The sequence below is a fragment of the Pimephales promelas genome, chromosome 1 (assembly GCF_988280905.1).
Source record: "Pimephales promelas chromosome 1, fPimPro1.hap1.1, whole genome shotgun sequence".
NCBI classification, from domain to species: domain Eukaryota; kingdom Metazoa; phylum Chordata; class Actinopteri; order Cypriniformes; family Leuciscidae; genus Pimephales; species Pimephales promelas.
Genome location: NC_142769.1, coordinates 29179044 through 29200842, shown reverse-complemented (window position 1 = coordinate 29200842; position 21799 = coordinate 29179044). Strand labels below are relative to the sequence as shown.

General features: G+C 37.0%; 1 protein-coding gene across 1 annotated transcript in view; it reads left to right on the top strand.

Moving 5' to 3' along the window:
• Window positions 1-21799, top strand: part of ptprn2 (protein tyrosine phosphatase receptor type N2) — a 166562-nt gene that overhangs the window by 80146 nt on the left and 64617 nt on the right. Inside the window, exon 12 of the mRNA XM_039655454.2 lies at window positions 17733-17797. Within this exon, the coding sequence (XP_039511388.2) occupies window positions 17733-17797 (65 nt within the window). The remainder of the gene's footprint in view (window positions 1-17732; window positions 17798-21799) is intronic.

The window sequence follows — 21799 nt, the reverse complement described above, 5'->3', positions numbered from 1 at the left end:
TTAACCTCATTTGACAGAACCTTTTTTGTGATGTCAATTAAGTTTTTGTAAAGTAGAGTGAGTGATATTTCAACAGTACTTCCCAAGCACAGCCGGGGTTTCCAAACTCAATTGTTTTCCTTTCCTTTCTCGGCATATTAAAAAGCAGAGAGAGCTCAGCTTTAGAAGTTCTTTGTTTTAAACAGGACTTTCTTTATTAATAAAACTATCACATCTGCTCTGTAAGGCTGTGGGTTGCCGCTGAGCTTTTATCTCTCCTGAGAAACAAAAGGGGAAATTAAGCTCTGGGGCGGCCATTTTCAAACTTCAGTCCAACTAATGACTAACCATGCAGAGCTCCAAATCTGTCTCTCCCTCCCTCCTTCTAGCTAGACTTATCACTGTGCCGTATATGATAACATATTATTAAAATTTCTTCTCCCAATATTACAGTTGCTCATTATTAAGAAGTAGCAGCTGAGAGGAGATGAGAGTACAAGGCCAAAATGGAGGGAGGCGTGTGTTATGGAGGCAGAGGTGGGATGTGTTTGTGAACCACAAGGTCATGAAAGGATTCAGTGATTAATGCATTTTGTGATGTGTGTGTGGACGTGGGTGGGTGGGTGTTATGTTGTATATCTGATAGGTGTCATTTTCAACTACACCACTCTCTTTTTTTCCGCTCCTCTCTCGTTGCTGCTTTGAGTGACGCTGTGTGTGATTTTTAATGACAGCTGGAACAAATGGGTTGTAATGAGGTGACCTTGCCGTGTAGACTGTTTGCCTCACCAGTTTCTCTCTCATTCTCACTCTGGCCAGAGGGCCATGGATCATGCGTTTGAAGTTGTGAGAGGACGAACCAGCTGCAGGGATAGGTAATGAAGCTTTTGGTTGCCAGTTGGTGCCAAGTCACTGATGCCTATAGCAGGAAGTCTTTGTTTGCTTTGAAATAGTTTGTGTTGTCCATGTTGGTCTTTCTTCCACATGCTTCTTTGTTTATGTAAAATGTATTATTCTGAACCCTTTGGTACAGTACATATGGATGCACAATGCATATGTTTGAAGACAGCATACAAGGCGTAGTTCACAGAAAAATCGAACAATTGGCGCTTTCCACTGCATAGTACGGTACGGTTCGGCCCAGTACGCTTCGACTCGGCACGGAACAGTTCGGATCGCTTTGCGTTTCCACTGCAGTAGTACCCCTTCAAAGTGTGTGGGACTGATCGTTATTTGCGCGCGCCTCTACTGCCATGACATCATCTTAAAAGCACCACATTTTCAAACCCACAACACAGGAACAATGGAGACTATCGAGGGAATGGTGTTCCTGATTCTCGGTATGTGGTTGTTTTTAACTGCTAGACGGAAAAATGTGTTTAAAATGAGGCTGATGGCAGCAAAACAAAAATACTGCTAAAAAAGTGTCTCGTGTCTCGTGTCGCAAATCCAATGACGCTAGTAGTGACGATTCTGTCTGACCAATCAGTGATCTGCAGTGTTTCACGTCACATTTTAGTACCGGTACGGTACGCTTGGAACCTCAACAGACCAGGTACCATTTAAAGCGACCTGAAGCGAACCGTACTGTACCGTACCATGCAGTGGAAAAGCACCACAAGTGAGACGTACCGAACCGAACCGTACCGTACTATGCAGTGGAAAAGCGCCTATATATTATCATCACACACACACAAACACGCACACAAAAAAGTTTTGTGAAATGTAGAAGATAAGCCACACAGGTTTGGAACAACATGAGGATGGCAGAATGATCAACTTCCCTTTAAGGCAGCTGTCAAGACCATATAGATATTTGGACATTACATTGCCCTATCAATTCCTAGCTAGCATCAGTTAGCATCAGATGAATCATTTATTTAAATAACATGTTTGCTGCATCAAAATTTATTGAATAAAAAGTTAACTGTTTATTACTGAAATACAGTGCCAGTAAAGCTGCTTATCTGTCTGGACAGAAGTCAGGATCTAAGCATGTGAAAGCATATTCACACCCCATACTTCCTACTGCCTTACTTTTAGCCAAAATGGACATCCTCCCGCTGTGTCTCAGGGCTCCCGCAGGAAAAAAAAGCTGCAGCTGGCGACCAGCTTGCCAGATCTCACTTCCTGGATGTGCATACACTTGGCTTTGGGACAGAGAAGCCATCAAATTAAATGAATTTTCATTGATTGTTTCTCAGTGATATTTACTCTGATGAAAGCGATTATTTTTCATAAAAGAGTTGATTTTGACTTAATATCAAAAGTGATATTATTTACAAAATGTTAATTTTAGTATTGTGAATTTTCTTGCATCGAGTGCAGTTTTTCAAAGGGATGGTGATATGAATGAATTACTTTCAATGTATTATTATTATTATGAATTTGAGAATGTATTTGTATTTGGTTGGTCCCCCATTTACTTTAATGTCAGCAGCACTCCAGCTGACATAAACTACACAAGTATGTGCAAAAACTTTGGATCTTTTTTTTGTAATTTATTTATTATTATTATTATTGGTTTTTTTTTTTTTGTAATTTAAAAACTTTGGATCTTGAATCATGCTGGAGAACATGGTCTCCACTGTAGAACAAATATCTTGATTCATTTCTCATTTGTTTTTGGTGGAACTTTAATGGGTGCTGTGGGTTCAGTACAGATAATGCATATAAAGTGATGTTATTTTGGAAAACAGATTTAACTAACTAAATAAATGTGCCTTCATTTACCCACATTTTCTAATTTATGGAGGCTGCGTCTAGGATCCACATGTTTCTCAAGACAAACTTCTCCACTAAGCTTTGAACCCCACTGTGTACAGATAACTCATTAAATGTTTCTAATCATTCAGATTGGTAATTGTAGCATTAGCACTGCAGGATGACTAAAAGATAGCCTATTAGTGGATTAGAATATTATGCAAATTATATACAGGTTTTACCACTCATTTTAACATTTATTTATTAAAAAATATTTATAAAGTGTAAAGTTATGGTAAATTAAAGAGAAATCATTTGTTAAAAAATTACATTGTGCTTCATGTTTTTCTTTGGATGCCATCAACATACCTCAGCATCAAAATAGATGCTTTTGGTAATGAACTATAAATGGAAAGCACAATTGTAAAAAAAGTTATTTTAATCTAGCTGGAGTAGTATTTCATTTAGTTTGAAAGGAGGGGGGACCTCTCTGGGGTGCCAGCTGCTTAAATCAGTGTGAAAGATTAGCATCACCATCTCCTCTCATTTGACATGCCTATATACACAGTATTACAGAAGTCACAACCTATTAATCAATGTGTGTGTAACAGAGAGAGAGACGTAGTGTTCAAGCTCTTTCTGATGCGTCAGTCTTATCTTTGTTTTTACAGTTTCTCTATTTAAATGCCATTTAGAGTTTGAACATAAAAATCTGACGTGAAGTTAAGGGGATCATTGTGTGTATCAGTTAGTGCTCTGGAAGGTGGGTGGATGCATGGTCTTATTTGTGTGTATTTGCATGATACACACAAATACTGCTGAATTTGGTTGGTGGTGATGTATGAAATGCACCATATCCAACAACAGCCTTATCTGAGACAAAATCATATGACAATGAACACACAAATCCAAGGATCTGAATACAGCCGTCGGCTCTAGAGTCATTAAGAGTGAGCGAGAAAGATTTCATTCTATTTCAGTGGTTGCTAGGCAATTTTAGGCCAATCAGGAAATGCATCCTTACCTCACCTCCCTGCTAGACCAATCAGGTATTGATCACAACAGATGATAAGAAAGAGGAAAAGCTAATAAATAATCCAGTTGGACGATGCGTGAAATAGATTTCAAAGATTTTTTGCATGGGCATTTGGTTGTTAATAAACAGATCCTGACAACCATTAGTGTACACTGGAAATAAGTGTTGACAGTTCAAATGACCAACGCTCTCATGCTGCACTGATACAGCTGTAAAAAGCATAATGTTTCACTGAGTCTTCTTTCTTTCTTTCTTTCTTTCTTTCTTTCTTTCTTTCTTTCTTTCTTTCTTTCTTTCTTTCTTTCTTTCTTTCTTTCTTTCTTTCTTTCTTTCTTTCTTTCTTTCTTTCTTTCTTTCTTTCTTTCTTTCAAGAAGTCTTTTTTTCATTTCATGTGTGATATGTGTGACTACTAATACTAAATTAAGGATAATTTTTTGGCTTCAATATCTCTTCCGATACACTGTAAAAAAATATTTTCAAGATTTGTTATCACAACATATTTTCTTTTGTCAAATCAACTTTATAATAATTTATTTAGTTGAGAACTTATTATTTTGAGTTTCTGATGATTAATCTCCTTCATTGTATTAACTCACTTTTTCCAGTTCAATCAACTTAAAATTTTAAGGCAACCCAGGTTACTTACTTTTTTAAGTTAAACCAACAATATTTTTTTTACAGTGTAGTAATCACAACATTTTTTCTTTTGTCAAATCAGATAACATATAATTTTGAGTTTCTGATGATTAAATTATTCTCCTTCATTGTATTAACTCACCTTTTCCAGTTCAATGAACTTAAAATTTTAAAGGGCACCTATTATGGAAAATTCACTTTTACATGGTGTTTGAACATATATGTGTGTCGGCAGTGTGTGAGCAAAACCATCCTAGAATGATAAAAATCCACCCAGTTGTTTTTTTTTTACAATCTCAATAAATCATATTCACTGTCTCAGAACAAGCTGTTCTGAGATTCAGCTCTTTGTGACGTAGAAAGTGAGAGAGGGGTTTGATTGACAGTGTGGTTGTGGCATAGAACCCGCCCTCGGTGATCTGTACACATCATCCTCCATTGTTTCAACGACAGCCTAATGTCTCTTGGAAACATAAATATTCTGTCGTGGGTTAATCCTGTTGTTGTAGTTTAAAAGTTAATCCTCAACTGTTAATCATCATCTACTGTTTGCGATCCAACGACACATCCAGTAACAGTGTATTTTATGATTTTTGAGCAAATAGTCTTTTCAGTCAATGTCAGCCAATTCAACAACAAATGCGTCTAAAGTTGTTGTCGTCGTAGGATGTCTGTGTAGGCTATATAATTTAAACCTTGTTTGTATAGTGTGTAACCACACGTTTATATATATTTAAAGATATTGTAATAAAAAATGCATATATGTTCTTGTTCTGTTAGTTAGCCATCTCCTCACATTTGACACAGAAGCACTTATATGACAAGTAAACATGACGCCACAGGTCCCTCGCATAAATGTAATTTCGCTTGTACGTAGCAAACTTATCACAGTATGTGTATGTAGTTTCATAAAAAATGTGCCAGCATTAGTGTTGCACATGCCCATCATTTCAAAGGGGACGCGATTACAACGCTAAGTACATAAATGTATCAAATAACCATACCAAAACGTACTGGTCCATTCTCATTTGTGTTTATTATTCCGTTCGTCACCTGGGTCTGATCAGAGATTATTTATATATTCCGATTCAAACGTACGCTGAATGACATTCAAAACAGCGGTTTCTCTCAGTCTCTCAGTACCGACTGCCATTGGTATCAAGTTACGCCCTCATCCAAAGGCAGGGCGGGGATATGCAGCTCATTTGCATTTAAAGCCGTATACCTCCGAAACAGCTCATTTTTAAGCAGGCCCCAAAATGACATTTTCAAATGGTTATAATAAATTTACTGTGGGGTATTTTGAGCTGAAACTTCACAAATACATTCTGGGGACACCAGAGACCAATATTACATCTTGTAAAAAGGGGCATAATAGGTGCCCTTTAAGGCAACCAGGTTACTTACTTTTTTAAGTTAAACCATCAATATTTTTTACAGTGTAGAGTAAGCTAATTTACACAATATGCTTGCGATTCCCTTTCGCTCAGGCTTCCACCCAAGCTCAGGGATATTTATCACACCTAGGTGTTGTGCAAATATGCTCCTAAAAATAGTGACTTTAGTCACACCTAAGTGCAACACGCAACCAGGACATTCAACCAGTAATGCAAGGATGATTCTGTTTGTCTTGCAAATTCTTTTGACCTACACTCAAAAATAACTCAAATTAAGTTTAATAAAAAGTTCCGGTCTCATACTCCTGGGGTGGTGATGGCGCAGTGGATTAGACACATGCCTTTGGTGTGAGAACAACCCCTAGTTGTTCCAGAGGCGTGCGACCACTGACATATATAGCAATTGTAAGTCTATTCTTATTGCACAATTGTGTTGAAAAGTTTTTCATCATTTAATCAAGTTCGCTGAAAAAGCCATTTTTTTTTTGAGTGGGAGTTCTATAAATAAAAAGTAAGCAAACATGGCTGCTAATTCCACTTATGCACAATTTCAGAGGAAAATAAGTAATCAAGTGGACACATTGGATGTAACCTTTACATTCGCTCAACATATGGATTCAATATCCTTCACAGTTTCTTTAGTGATTGTGTATTTGGTTGGTTGGTTTGCAACTGGCAGTTTCCTTGTTTTGCTTATGCCAAATTATGATCCGGACCTGCTCGCTGCTCTTGGCCTTCAGAGCTGAACACCATTGATGTGGCCATGATCTTTTGAACAACGTTGATTCTAAAATGTTGCAGTTCTAGCCATTTCATATATGATCACTTACCTGCATCTAACTCTGACTGCATATCGCCAGATCACTGCTGGATTAACCATATCAAATAACTGACTCTTATTTTCTGACATTTCTCTGGGTGAGGCTGTTTTTCGAATATTTTTTTTTCCCAGAGCAAACCGCTCAGATCTGCAGGCTGAGATGTGGCAGTGAGATGCTAGACACAGTCTGCGTGGCTTGTTGCTAAATGCTCAGCTGCTCGCTCAAACACCAGCTCTTTGTTGCTGCACCTCTCATCTGTCACAGTCGCTTCATCGTATTGTTTCTCTACCCTTTAATCTCTGTCTCTTTGTCCTTCTTTCTACCGTTCCATCTTCATTCAGCACCTATCTCCATCTTTCCTTCTCTCTCTGACTTTTCGTCTCCCCCTCTCTCTCTTTCTCTTTCAAGGTTTCACTCTTTTGCTTACTTCCTCTATCACATCTCATTTTCTCTCTAATATTCATTGGTGGACTCAGTGCAAAAGGTTTCTTGCTTTGATTTTATTTTATAGGCTTATCAAAAGCAGACCAGGACAATGTCATATTACCATTGCAATATACAAGGATTGGACGCATTAGTGCTGGAGGAAAGATTGCTCACTTTCGAAAATGAGTAGGGGGAGAAAGCGGTTTAAATTTGTGCCTGGTTTTCCTCCTGAGACAACAATTCCTGTGACCATGATACAAAGGAAGCATGTCCATCATTTCATGTTGACCTAAAGGGTTGAATTAAAGGATCTGTATGCAAGAAATGTATTTCAATTAATCATATATTTTCCCTGATATGTCACTAGACATTAAGAAATCATGTTCATTGCAATTATATCACTGACAACAGTAGTCCGGCCAGGATATTGTCATTTAAAAAGTGAAGTCGCAGCCCTTGACTGATGTTGATGTTGTGAAGTTGTGTTTTGTTCTGATGCATCACCCTCCACCGATCTACCAATCACAGCCTCAGTAGTGTTGCGGCATTCAGGTTGCCAGCTCTTCTCTAGTTACAACAGCTGCAAACGTGTCGGAATCGGATAAAAAAATTCTAACGTTGCGAAACCGAAATACTTTGTTACAAAGTATTTATTCATGCAAAATACTTTGTTACAAAGTCTGAAATAAATGAAGAGTTTGGTTCCAAAACGCTATAAATCCATTTTGATGAATTTGAGTAAAACTGTGTTTTCTTTAGCAAGAAAATGGGAAGATGAAAACCACTATTTTCGGTTTCAAATTTTCACATAGCATTTGTAGGTTATAATAACAATAAAAAATGAAATCCAGGTTTTGATTTCCAAAGATTTATTATAAAAACAGATCGTTTTTCCCCCAAAATGCAATAAATCCAATAATTTTTTTTTTAAATGCAATTAATCAAAATAAAATTTTATACACATTGAATTTCTTGTGCATACTATAAATCCATTGCTTTAATATAACAATATTCGGTAACACTTTAAGGGTTCATGTCATGAATTATCATGAATTCATGGATAAATTAATTATGCATTAATTCATATTAATATCATCAGGAACTAACAACGTTTTTTTAACAGTTCAACGTTTTTCATTCATGACTTCATGGATGAACAAAACCTTAATTAAAAAATTAACGAGCACATCATCATGAATTATGATTTATTAAGCATGATCTAACGATATCGCTGTTGTCAACCTTGGGACGTCGCTGCTGAACTTTTTTGACGGCGATCAGCTGTAAACTGGCTTGGTCCTGCTCGGTTTTCGTTGACTTTGAATAAAACAACTGAAAATTTTCCGAAAGATCCTCTGGGGGTCAGTGTGTCAGCGTGACAGAAGTTTGATGCTGTCGTGTGAGAACAAGCAACAGCCGGCATTTCCTCCTCCCGAGTCCATCTTCTTCCTCATGTAAATGATTCGATTTCGATGTCACGTTTACCCATGCAGGATGCCTTACCAATTCACCAATGCTGTCAAAATTATTCATTTTTTTGTTTGTTTGTTGATCGAAAGGACAAAATAGAGAAAACCTAGGAAGCCGGGTTAGTTAAAGCGCTGCCGTTACTGTTTACATTGCGTGGAATGGTGCGTTGTGATTGGTTTAGCGGATATGTGGCATTTTGCAGAAAAGGGAGACTGGCGTTTGTCGCGGTTTGGAAAGAAAGGGAGAAAACATTACATAATAACACGGCGGATATCCCATTTTACGTAAAATTAAACATTGTTTTTTGTATCTGGTCGGTATTGAAAAGTCAGATTTTTGCAGTAACTCATTTTTTTTAAAAATTAAAAAAAAAAAACTTACTGTGTAGGACTCGTCACTTGCCATTGGAAGCTTCATGTAGCAGCCTACATTCCTGCTGGAACCTGCATGCAGCATATTTGGCAACCTCGAGTCATGTGATTGCAGTACCAGTTTTGGCCACAATCTTGCATACAGCTCCTTTAAGAAGGTGCGCCTGTAAACACATTGATTTGGGTCTAGAGGATGCTTATTCATATCATGACCATCTGTCTGTAATGTAATCAGATTGATCATTCAAATGAATCTTTAACTTTGTTTATTTTGTGTTTTCTCTTTGGCCAGTGATTTAAACTCAAAATATGAGTATAGGGAGGCGGAGAGATAGTTTGTAACCATAACTGTATTTTTTTACAGAATCCAAGAAAACATCAACAAAGTTATTCCATTTGCAGGTAGTGTCTCACTTTTTTCTGAGGCAGTTTTGTGAGGCAGTAGTAGCTACACATTGCGTCTTTTACTCACGCAAACACTGTTAAAGTGCAATAATGCCACCTACGATGTTAGAGCATCAACCAGATGTTACTGCCACTGAATTTTTTATGATATTGTGGTATGTAAAAAGTTTATGTATTTATAATATAAACATAATATAGTTGATTTGTAAAGATTTTTTATGTCTTTGAAGCTGTGTATACTGTACCTTAAATACTGTTAGATGATTTTAGGCGATTATTCTGTATTTTAGGTTTTATGGATTTTCACGTACAAGCACACGCAAGGACTGTGGTCTACTCCATCCTGCACTCTTTTCTTAAACATCTATATTTTCAGCTTAACAAAACTTTGTCTACTAATTGAATGGAATTTTCTAAACATGATCTGCCTACCTTGCTGAAAACAAGCTATTTCTTCATACATGTATATCCCTCCCCTCTCTCTCTCTCTCTCTCTCTCTCTCTCTCTCTCTCTCTCTCTCTCTCTCTCTCTCTCTCTCTCTCTCTCTCTCTCTCTCTCTCTCTCTCGTTCACTCTCTGTCGCTCTCTTTTTGTCGTTCTCTCATTCTCTGTGATGGATACGTATAGACAGGCTTCATATGGGGTGGGTTTGGCATCTGTCATGAGGTCTGCTCTAATTCTGGAGTGATTGCTCGATAACGGTTATAGCCACGTTGAGCAGGCACTTGTCATCACCATGGAGAGGGATGAATTGATTGGGTGAATAGGTGAGCAGAGGAACGTGGGTGTTGAGATGAAGATGTGATATTAAAAGATCCATGAGCGCTTTCTGGAAAATGCTTTTTTCTGTCATCCTGAAATGGCATTATGTTTTTGCAAACAGACTGTGGGAAGGCATGATGGGTTGGCCCTCACTTTTATACGCAATTTCTCAATCACTCTTTCTCTCCTGAATAAAATGAAACAGATACACACTCACCTCAGCTCAATATAGGAGGTTGATAAACAAATACATTCCATATCGCAAAATGTATTGTTAAAAAATATGGTTGCATGATAAAATTATGGCATTACAGTGTGTGTTTGTGATCAGTCTCAATAGCATGCATTACTATAAATGCATTCATACTGATACTTGTTCAGTTTAATTATACATTTTTTTCCCAACAAAGCCACTCTTTAAGTATTTTCAAAGTCTTTATAACACTGTAAAAAAATATTCCAAGTCACCAATTTTTCTGGTCATATGGTTCTGTTTACATTTTACTTTCATGCTTGAGCTTCTGTTTAAAGTGGGCCACAATTTCCCAATGTCCTTCAGACATCTTGACTTTCGCAGGACAAGCATAGTGAGCTAAAGAGAGAGATGTAACACTTGAGTAGTGTGGTTTAAATAAAATCCCTTGGTTCACAACTCAAACCAAACAAATTAAGCTTGATTCAGAGCCAATCAAACAAGTTGTTCTTGTTCCCTGTCCAATGAATCTTTGGATATAAATTGTGTAGGTACATTTACAACCATGTTTTAGAACCCTACTTGCCATCACACAAATGATATCAGTCTCAGACCTTTTTCAGCTTAAACGTTTAAATTTACAGAGACGTAAACTGTCACTGACAGCGTTTACATGCAGCCAATTTCCGGGTCATGGTCAGGTTAAGGTCACTATTCGGGCTTCTGAAACATTAGGAATAACCCGTTTACATGCGTGAGCAGAGAAAGTTTCTCCTGTATACATGGAATTGCAATATGCCGATGTAAACGGCTACGCGCGGTTAGCGTCTGGACGTACAGACAACCTTAAGACGCAATATTTGTCATTTCCGATTCTTCTTCCTGTATCCAAAGACAACAACAACAGCAGCATACGGATAATGAATAGTTCAAGGCAGATAGCAATCGCCTTTGTTTGTGCTTTGATACTGGTAACGTTACTGACCTCGCTCCAAAAGTATGCTGTCCTGCGTCTCGCCATGTTTACTTCCGGTGTACTGCACGCGGATTTTTGTGTGCGCTGAGAAGTTTCTCTACTCAAAAGACCAAGATTCTTTGCAAATGGAAAATGTGCAGAACTCAAATCACTATGGGGATATGTCGATACGCGTTTACATGACCAAAAATTTGGATTAGAAAAGTGGTACCCCAGGTATAATATCCTGTTTTTTTTTAAATCCGGGATATGAGCAAATTTGGGTTTTTGCCTGTGTTAACATGGCAGTACGCGACCGGGTTATTGCTAATATGCCGGTTTTGAACGGGTCATTGGCTCCATGTAAACGTAGTCACTCACTCCTCCCACTCGTTCACTGTCTCCAGAGTTCTAATCATCATCACCTGCACCTCATCATTTCATCCCCCTTTATATTCGACACCCCTTCACACACTCATTGTCTGGACTTGTCGCTAAATGACACACAGACTCTCCCATGCTATCAACCTGCTACTTACAGCACCTGATATCCATTTGACTATCTTCAACACACTTGCCATTGAATGCCTTCTTCAGTCGTCAACCATTCCATGTGACTTTCCATCTGCATCTGAAACAGATACTCTAATTATCCTGCAGCTAAATTCCCATCTGATTATCAACTGTTTGAATACTCACCATATCTCTGTCTGCTTCTGCAATCCTGTAAATAAATACTATTTCACTTACCACCTGTCTGACTCCTGTTCCATCAGCGACAAATATGTAAACATTCACACTGGACTTATGACAGAGAGGTTGAGGAAGCCAAACTTTCACCATAGATTAGGGTTATTTTGTTTCTGTGTGTGTCTTAGATACGATTTTTTTTCTTTTTTCTCCCAACTAAACATTTCAGATTAATTTTAAATGCATTTAAATTGCCTGTTTATTAATAGGACTTTCAAAAATGCAGTCTATTAGTACGGTGGAGATGCTGGAGCAGCTGGAACATTAAGAAATGCATATCTGGAATAAAACCAAAGTGACTGGTACAATATCCAATTAAAGCCAGTTGAAAAACAACTTGAAAATCAAGCCTGACACCTGTTTTCATGGGTTGTCTTAAATAATTTGGAAAGTCAAGACAATTTTTTTTACTGAATAAAATCAAAAAGAACAGCTACCAGTATTTGTGTCTATGTAAAACAGATTGTAATTCATATAGTTCTCTGTAATCCATATTGTAGACGTGCCATTTACTATTTGTATTTGTTATGTGATAAATGTCAGATCTGACATGAAATCTGAAGGAAATATGTTGATATGTGCTCGCAAAGGAAGCTTTGAGACCACCACCGCCAATTTCTTTGGCTGCTATCTTCTCTCATCATCTGTGGACAGATATTTTCTCTGTTTATGTTTCATTACCTTTGAACCGCATCCAAATCCAGTATACAGTTCTAAATGCAACAAAACACAAACCTTCATGATGCATTTTTTTTTTTTCAAATGCAGGGCATCTTACACTCATGCAGTCCTTTTCCCCTGAGAAATGCTCAGGCTCCCTGACTGTGTCCCCAGCCTTTTCATTTACATTTAAAGTGGCTACAGACAGGCCTGAGTGCAAACTGGATGGAGAAGGCCTCCACAGTCTTTGAGCTCTAATAAATGGAGACTCTGAGGGGTTCTGGGGATTGGCTGTGACACAAGGTTAACCTGGGTGCAGTTTCATTCGCTAGAGTGGGTCAAAGCTCAGCGCAGGGGAGAGAGAGATTTAGTCCCTCATGTGCGAATATGTGATGTGAGTAGGCATGTTTTCTTACGTGGTTTCATTTGCTCTCATTTAGCATTTATTAGGTGCTCTACAGAGAAAAACACATCAAAAAATGATGTATGAATATTAGTGGCACAGTATTAGTGTTTGTTTACCATATGTGAATGTAGTCTACATCCTAGGTGTCCCATTGAAAAATGGGTGATTTAGGGTGATGGGTGACCATTTTCAACTAAAACCAGAAAACTATTTATGCTTTTTGACCCTTCATTTACACACGACAACAGTGTTTTGAGGGCCTTGTGAAATCAAATGGGACCCAAATTGCAAGTTTTTGAAAACAATACTGTTATCGTCTCTGTCTAAACTAAAATTTGTGAAAATGTGTGTACTATGTGTTCATTCTATAGGCTCGTAGTGTTTCTTTACAAATTGATATCATCCACTACTGGTCTAGCATACATAATACAGTGTTTTTAGTTGTTTTTCGGATCCGTGTGAACAAGGATCATTTTGGCTCATGGCGCGCCTGAGACACGCGTGTCATGCAAGCAGTGTGCAAGCTCTAATCTGTTTTAAATGGAAGGCAAAAAAAATGGACATGCCATGCAGCTGAGATGCTTACAAGTTAGGGCTTTCACTTTTTACTGGTGTGGTACGTATAACAGCAGCACAGCGATCGTCTCCACACCGAGTCTATTTTTGCTATGCTGCAAACGCTGAATTAAAGTGACAGGTTTCGTGGTCAAAATGATAAAGATTGACCTGAAAATGTAGTAATTTCACCATAAATGCGTTTAATTAAATAAAAGGTAGGAATCTCACCATAAATGCACATTTAATCTAGGAAAACTACAATTTACTTCAACCAAGCGACATAATGAACAACACTCGTCTCAATCGTGGAGGTGGACAAATAAGTTATTTGTGACATGCAAGATCTATTGTTTTAAAATTGAAATACAAAAGAAAAGGCAAGTCGGCTGCTTTTGTCAATTTAAGTTTTAATTTAAATTATTTGCGATTTTAATATAGTAAATATTTGACCACTTGCTTGAGCAACTTATAAGTATAAGTAATGCATGGAAAAATGCATTGCCGTAACTTATGTTGTTCAAATTGTGTTTAAACGTGCAAAAAAAAAAAGCATTGCGATTCAAAACAAAGAATCGCAATGCTAACACAATTTTTTTTTTAAATAAAAGTTACAGCATAACTTCTGGATTTTAAATAAAAATAATAAGTATGTGTTTGTGGTACAGCCGCGGAGCAGTTATTCACTGCAAACGCATCATAATATGTGAAAGCACTACAGCACGCGTTGCTCCTTCACCGCAACACGCACTGCAAACGGGTGTAAAACGGGCGTTAGATCCACCTAGAGTTTTTAGAAACTTAGATGTGTTTAAGAACACTTTTTTTCGTACAACAGCAGCACTCATCTTGTTTGTTTATTAGCGGATGCGGATGGACAGTCGTAGATCGGAAACTGATATGCCGACTTCTGACATTAGCGGAAGTTCGTCATTACACTTGTTCACGTAGCCTATTATGCAGGGGCGTTCCCACAGCATCTCGACGCAGCGTCTCATTCCCTCTCAGGGAACCAGGGTTACAGTCATAACCTGAGAAGTTATATCAAGTGCTGTGAGAAAAGACTATAAATATACACCTCCAACATCCTCACACGCAATGTAGCCTTCTTGCCACGACTCTTCTTTATGTGTACAGATGTGATGGAAAGACATGCTCGAATTTCCCACGGAAATCCACCAGTACCTCTGGAATGAAAAATTACAAGCTTACCGCTGTGAATCAAGCTAAGGCAAGCGGAGAGTTTTGAACACCGGCTGGTTAGGTACTTGCTCAAATTTGTATTTTGGATAATTTTTAACCCCCCAAAAAGCTATGGACTGCAGCTTTAATGACTAATTTTTAAGGTTTCTTTTTTAAAACAGTAATTTATGTTTAGTATCATTGTTTTTGAAGTCATCACATATTTTAAAGTCTGAACTTGCTTTTTCTTGCCATAAATATGATCACGTTATGTGATATTGTAATAGACTATGACCTTGACACAGTTGTGAGGGTTTGTATGAGTCTTCTCAATGAGATCATTTCCTCTTTTATGGTTTCTTTTTCTGAAATTTGGTTGCATTACTTGACTCTGATTTGGACATATAATACACATTTCAAAAAAAATACCAAGCCATTGAATGAATTGCATTTTAATGTACAGTATATTTGAACGATTTAAGATAGCACAACATTTTTTAATCACATCACATTGTTTTTTGTCCTGTTACAAAAGCAAAACAAATGTTCAGCTGACAAAAATTACCATGTACGAAAAGCGGAGAGTATATTTGCGACCTCTATTTACGTGCCTGTACAACAAAACAGTCTATATATGGCAGTAATAGATGTTTACTGAGCTTGGATGATCTCTGTCTCGAGAAGTGATGTTGTGGTGCAGAATAACTCAGCTGTATTTGAGACCCAGACACTATAAAAAAGTGTCTTTCATTTTCTCTCAACCGCAGCAGCTGATAGACACTTTAGTTCACACACTCCCGCATTGTTGTTCTGTCACACACACACACATACACCTGTTTATAGAGACCAGGCTTTAGTGCTGTCACAGGCAGACAGTGATGTAAAGAGAAATGAGGCGCTCAATGAGGCATCGTGCTTAATCGTATGGAATGTAGCATTAAAAGTGTATGGTGAGAGAAACGGGCTTTGATAGATTAAAATCCTAATTAAAGAGTCTCCAGCAGACAAGACCAGCACTGGAGACCAACTCAGCTGGTGTCATTAGCATAGCTGTCATCTGGGGGCACTTAAAGAACTCTTTCTCTCTCTTTTTTTCACACAACTCATTTTGTTCTGTTTTTTCAGAACTCAAATGAACAACTGTCCAACTTCTTTGCATTGGCTTCCTTGCTTTGCCAGTTATTTTCACACTTTTCTTGCCTTATCTTCATGCAGGTTGGATGGCCTTTTTTTTCTTATATATCTGTCTCTCTCTCTCTTCACTATCTCAGTTCTCCCTCTTAACCCCGCCTCCTCCCTCTGCCGTTTCTGCTCCGGCAAAGTAAACAAAGTCAATTATAATTTCACACTGTATAATTATTTTCCCTTCTGTGTAATCTGTAAAAAGCCTTTTAATTCAGTCTCTCTCTCTAAATGCACTATCAAAGCTGTGCTTGAAAAGAGCAACTTGCCTGAGAATCAAGGCAAGCAGAAAGTGTTTCATATTTTTTTAACTAATGCATTTCATTTGATTCCTCCATTGTAATATACGTATGTTCAAATCCACATACTGTATTTAGTGCTCATGCACTCACACTTCTCTTTTGCAATGTTTCTTGCTTATAGAACATGGCAGGTTAATTGTTCACACAGTTGAATTGCTCAAATCAGTAACTGGCCGAGATCATTCTCACCTCTTGTAATGAACATGTATGATGGCATATTTCTTGCTGAAAACTGTAAATTGTTTAGTGATTTTTTTGTTCTTGTTTTTTGGCAAACATAAAGAGCCCTGGAAAAGAGGGTATTCTTTATGTATGTATCTACAGTAGATTTTTTTTCCAATGATTAACTTGGAAAAGTAATAATTTAAATATATAGAAGAGGAATAGAAGGATATTTACAACAGTTTATTGTATGCATTCACTGCCCATTCAATTGAAACATTGAGGTTCACAACTTCACTTTAAGTGGGTTTAAATTGATGATTGCTTGGTTTCGGTTGTTTTGAGGAGAGACAAAAAAACAGTTGCAGACGAAAAGACAATGTTAAGTAGTTAAAGGGATAGTTCACCCAAAATGAATATTTTGTCATCATTTACTCACCCACAGGTTGTCATGATTATGTTCAGACTAACAGCAAAATTTCAAAAGTGCTGATTTAACGCATCATGCTTTACTTTTTCTTTCATGTCAGAGCAGATGTGGCTCTTAAAATGCTAAAACAATGGATAACCTCATATGTGTTGAAAGTTAAAACATGTCACAACATTATTGAAACTAGTTGATTTTAGTTTTCTGAGACGTAATCAAAGAAAAGTATCCTTGATCCCCTGCAAGACTTTGTAGCGAAACAAATTGTTACCAGCAAATGAGTCCTCTTTTTTGTCATAATTTTGGGCTTTTTACTCAATGCTAAAGGTCTTCCATGGTCTGAACTTCTGAAACAGTCAAATCCTGAATAAAGTTCCAGAATTTTGATCCATCAGCTGAAAATATGACAACATCCATATAGCAAACTCTGTAATTTGGTTCTTGCATCCACATAATGCTCTTTTTCCTACTTGTCCCAGATTTACCCTGTAGGTTAATTTTTTTTACTTGCAGGTTTCAGACTGACATCTGTTGTTTTCTTGGTGTACTTTTTGACTGTGTTGGTTTCCCAGAAGATGCATACTAAAGTTCCCAAACATACTTAAATCCTTTCTCAGTGCTAATAATCCTGAAAAACATTGCACGCACACACACTTTCGCCACTTTTTCTTGTCCTCTGACCCCGTTGTTTGTTGCTTGCAGATATTTATGTATAATATCCTGATTCAAATGACTTTATTGATTCATATTGTAGTACCGGTATTCAGATTAAAAAAAAAAAACACATTTCAAATATATACAGTCATTTTTGTATGTGCAGCAGGCACCCCGATACTCATTCAGATGAGCCCAAACACTCCTGTCACAGTCACCCATCTTCACCTCAACACTGATGGCATGCTATACCCTCTGATATGCTCTCACTCAGTCCCTCTTTTTTCTCTTTAACAGTTGAGCAGAAAGGACAGCTGGAGAAGGAGAGTGGTCTGCAGATTCTTGAGGCTGGACTGAGTGATGTAAGTCAGAGGAAAGGACTCTTCTATTTCTCCCCTATTCATCCCTCACCAATGATGACATCCTCCTTTCCCAGAGTGCAACCCCTTATTGAATGTATTTTATTCACAAAATCTGTCCCGTAACTTAGCATTCTTTTATAGATGGTGTTTAAATTGAATCTAGAATGAAACGTCATAGATTAGCACTAGCACCACCAGCATTAGGTTCAAATCATAGATCTGAGACCTTATGCTATGTAAATGTCTTTTGCAGTGCTAGTTGAACATTTGTGGTGGCCAAGTACAATTTAGGGCTTTTCACACTACGCTTAACGCCGAGGTACCGTTCTAAACCTGGACGTGTGCAGTGTTAAAGGGATAGTTCACCCAAAATTTAAATTCTGTCATCATTTACTCACCCTCAAGTTTTTTATGAATTCCTTTATTCTGTTGAACACAAAAGAATGTATTTTGAAGAACGTGGGTAACCAAACATTTGATGATGTCTATTGACTTCCACTTCGAGATATTTCCATTTAGCAGAAAAAAAGAAATTCACACAGGTTTGGAACAACTTCCCAGCAAACAAAATTAGGTTCTGGGAACGTTCCGGTAACGTAAGTTTTTGGTTCCCAGAATGTTCCTAGAACTTTCCCTTAAGGTTAAGGGAATGTTCCCGGAACATTCTCCTTACATTATAAAAATGGAGCCTAAAAATAACCTACATGGAACGTTCCTGTAACGTTCTTGTTTGGTTCCCAAAAAAAATAACCTCATGGTACCATTCAGGAACATTACGGGAATGTTCTGTGTTTGCTGGGTTGAGATTCAGTAAATGATGACAGAATTTTCATTTTTGGGTGAACTATCCCTTTAAACAATGTGTTGGCAAACAGACAACCAATCTTGTAGATCATATTTACAAGTTTTGGTCATAGAAATTCAACGTTCTGTCACAAAACTTTAGATGGTGCTGGCCAATAGGTCCTTAACTCAATCTGCTGCTCAATCTGCAATCACATTATTATCGATAGGGCACAGCTAATTGGTTCTTGCTGTATCAGTAGCCAATGAACTTGGTCAACATTTAGTGTAGCAGAGCAGTGCGCTTTCAGAAACAATCCACCTTCCCCAGATCCACCTGTATAGGTCTGCTACTGGTAATTCATGTAGAGTACGCTACATTATACAGCAGCAGCATGTCTTTCTTACTCACAGCAACGTGTCGTGTATGTATTGGCAGTAGCAAGTCCTATACTTGCTCTGCAGCAGCAGTGTAGCAGATCTAGACCAAAGACCAAACAAATCAACATTATCAATTACCATGCCAAACACAGTTTTCATGATTGAAATATCATGTGTTGTACTGTATGTAGACAGAAGTTTCAGTGTTGGAGAGGGGAAATGTCAAATGGTGACAGTGTCTTCTTCATTTTAACACCAGATATCTTGAAACAGGATGACCTAGGATTCTGTTTTCCTGGGGTTTAGAATGACTCACTATTTCAACTGTGAAAATCCTGTCAAAGGCTTATATAATACAACAAAACTCGAAGCACTAATGACTAGCAGTCAACTAATAGAAAAAGCTTTACCTCCCACATGAAAGGTTCAATATCAGGATTGAAGTCCTGTTATCATTGCAGTTGGTTCAGATTTTTGCAAACGGCATCTGAAGCAAAATCTCTTGTGGTACTAAATGGTTACCATTTTTTTTCTTTATATAATATAATTATGTCATGGCATTTATGTTTTTCCCAAAGTTCTTTCAGAAAATAATTTGTGCATATATCAAAATGCATAGTTTTACTGTAGCATTTTTGTTAGCTTGCTCAATTCCTGTGAATTATTAGACCAGATAAACACTCTAAAAGCTGAATCAGGCATTTCTTTTCTGGCCCAATTTTAATAGTACTTCCTTAATTTTCCTAATAATGCAAGAACATCCTAAAAACTTTTGAAATGTATTATATGCATGTGTGTATGCATGTGTTTGAGCATGTATGTGTTTGTCTGTGATTGCCATTAAATAGAGCTAAGCGGCTCTCTCTGTCACTTTTTCAATTCGCTGTCTGTTGCAGAGGCAACATGCCAAATATACTCTGTCAATCAAAATGGCCACACAACGGAGAGAGAGAGAGAGAGAGAGAGAGAGAGAGAGAGAGAGAGAGAGAGAGAGAGAGAGAGAGAGTAGATGGAGGGACAGATGGTTATTAGTTATCTCAATCAAATACATGGACAAGAGATGTTTAGAGACTATTGCCTAACTGGCAGACATTTGGCGATTTCACTGGATACTTTAAACTGAAATTATTAAAAGTGCTGTTCTGCACGAAACATAAAACCAGTTATAACATAAACAACACCATACCGGGTTATACCAAAGGGGTAGTTTAATATCTTAGATTGAAAATGGTAAAACTTGTTTTGCTTTTATTTAGGATAATAATCAGAGAGGATATCCTTGCATTGTTCTCGGAATTGAAGTGAACAATGAGCAAATGAGACTGTTCTTATGCTGGAACATTTGATCTCTTACCCACTGACCACCTGCCCTTAAGTCTGTGTTGTTTTGGTGGTTGATCTATTGCAGCTAATTTAGCTTAACAACTGCATTGATGGAACACCGCCCGTTAGACCACTGACAGAAAGCATTATGAAGACTAGACATATTTGTGATTATATCATGCTGTGATTTCAGTGAATTAACATTTATCAAGCCAATGTCAGTGTTGAAACTTTTTTGTTGCCTAAAATGGTAACACTTTATAATAACTACGCACTAATAATCATTAGTTAAGCATGAGTAAACAGTTAGTTCATCATTCATAAAGCATTATAAGAAGTTTATAAATACAGCTGTAAATGCGTTCTTCTTGATTTAAAAGAATATCTATAATTTGTTTAATAATTGTAGTTTCATCCTTTATTAATGATCCATTTATCATTTCTAAATGAAGAATTGCATTTTTTACGAACCAGTTATTTAAAAGTTTTCAGTGGTTCATACGATTACTTAGAGTGTGTAAGTAAATGATTAATAAACTATTTAAATGTACATTCATACATCTTATTATTCAGACATAGTGATTGTTACTTAGTGTGTTAATAAATGCTTAATTTATGCTGTAATTCAGGGTTAATTTGGGTAGTTATAAAGCATTTAGTAGTGGTCAGTTAACTGTTCATTAGCTCATCTTAAGTGAGGACTATTCATGCCTTGTAAAGCATTTATAAAGGAGATTTAAAGGCTGTTAAATATATATATGCCCTGTATCACTGTGTTGTGTTTGTTACATTTTACTGTTTAGAAGATTGATGAGCCTTTAAATCTCCTTTATAAATGCTTTACAAGGCATGAATAGTCCTCACTTTAGATTAACTAACACACATAGTGTGTAACTAACCACTACTAAATGCTTTACCTGTATTTACTACATTTACTTACACTTTCTAAGTGATCTTATGAATGACTGACAACTCTTAAATAACTGGTTTGTAAATAATGCTATACTTCATTTAGAAATTATTAATTGATCATTAACAAAGTATGAAAATACAATTATTAAACGCATTATAGATATGCTTCAAGAAAAAAGCATTTGTAGCTGTATTTATAAACTGCTTATTAATGTCTATTAATGTTTTATAAATGATGAATTAACTGTTTACTCATGCTTAACTAATGATTAATAGCGTGCAGTCATTATAAAGTATTACCCATAAAGTTCATACTTATTTAACCTGATATATAAAAACATAAATTTCAATTAAATTATCAATCTTTTTAGGACACTTCTGTCTGCTGAACTGTTTTGACCATGATCTTTCAGCGGAAGATGGTTGAACTACTCTATTAATGCATTTTAAAGGGATACTCCACTTTTTTGGGGGGAAATGGGCTCATTTTACAACTCCTCCACATTTTCCGTCGGGTCTTAGTGCACGATGTTACTGCAGAAGAGTCAAGTTTTAAATAGGAAAAATATCTAGACTCTTTGGCCATTTCTTTTTTTCTTTCTT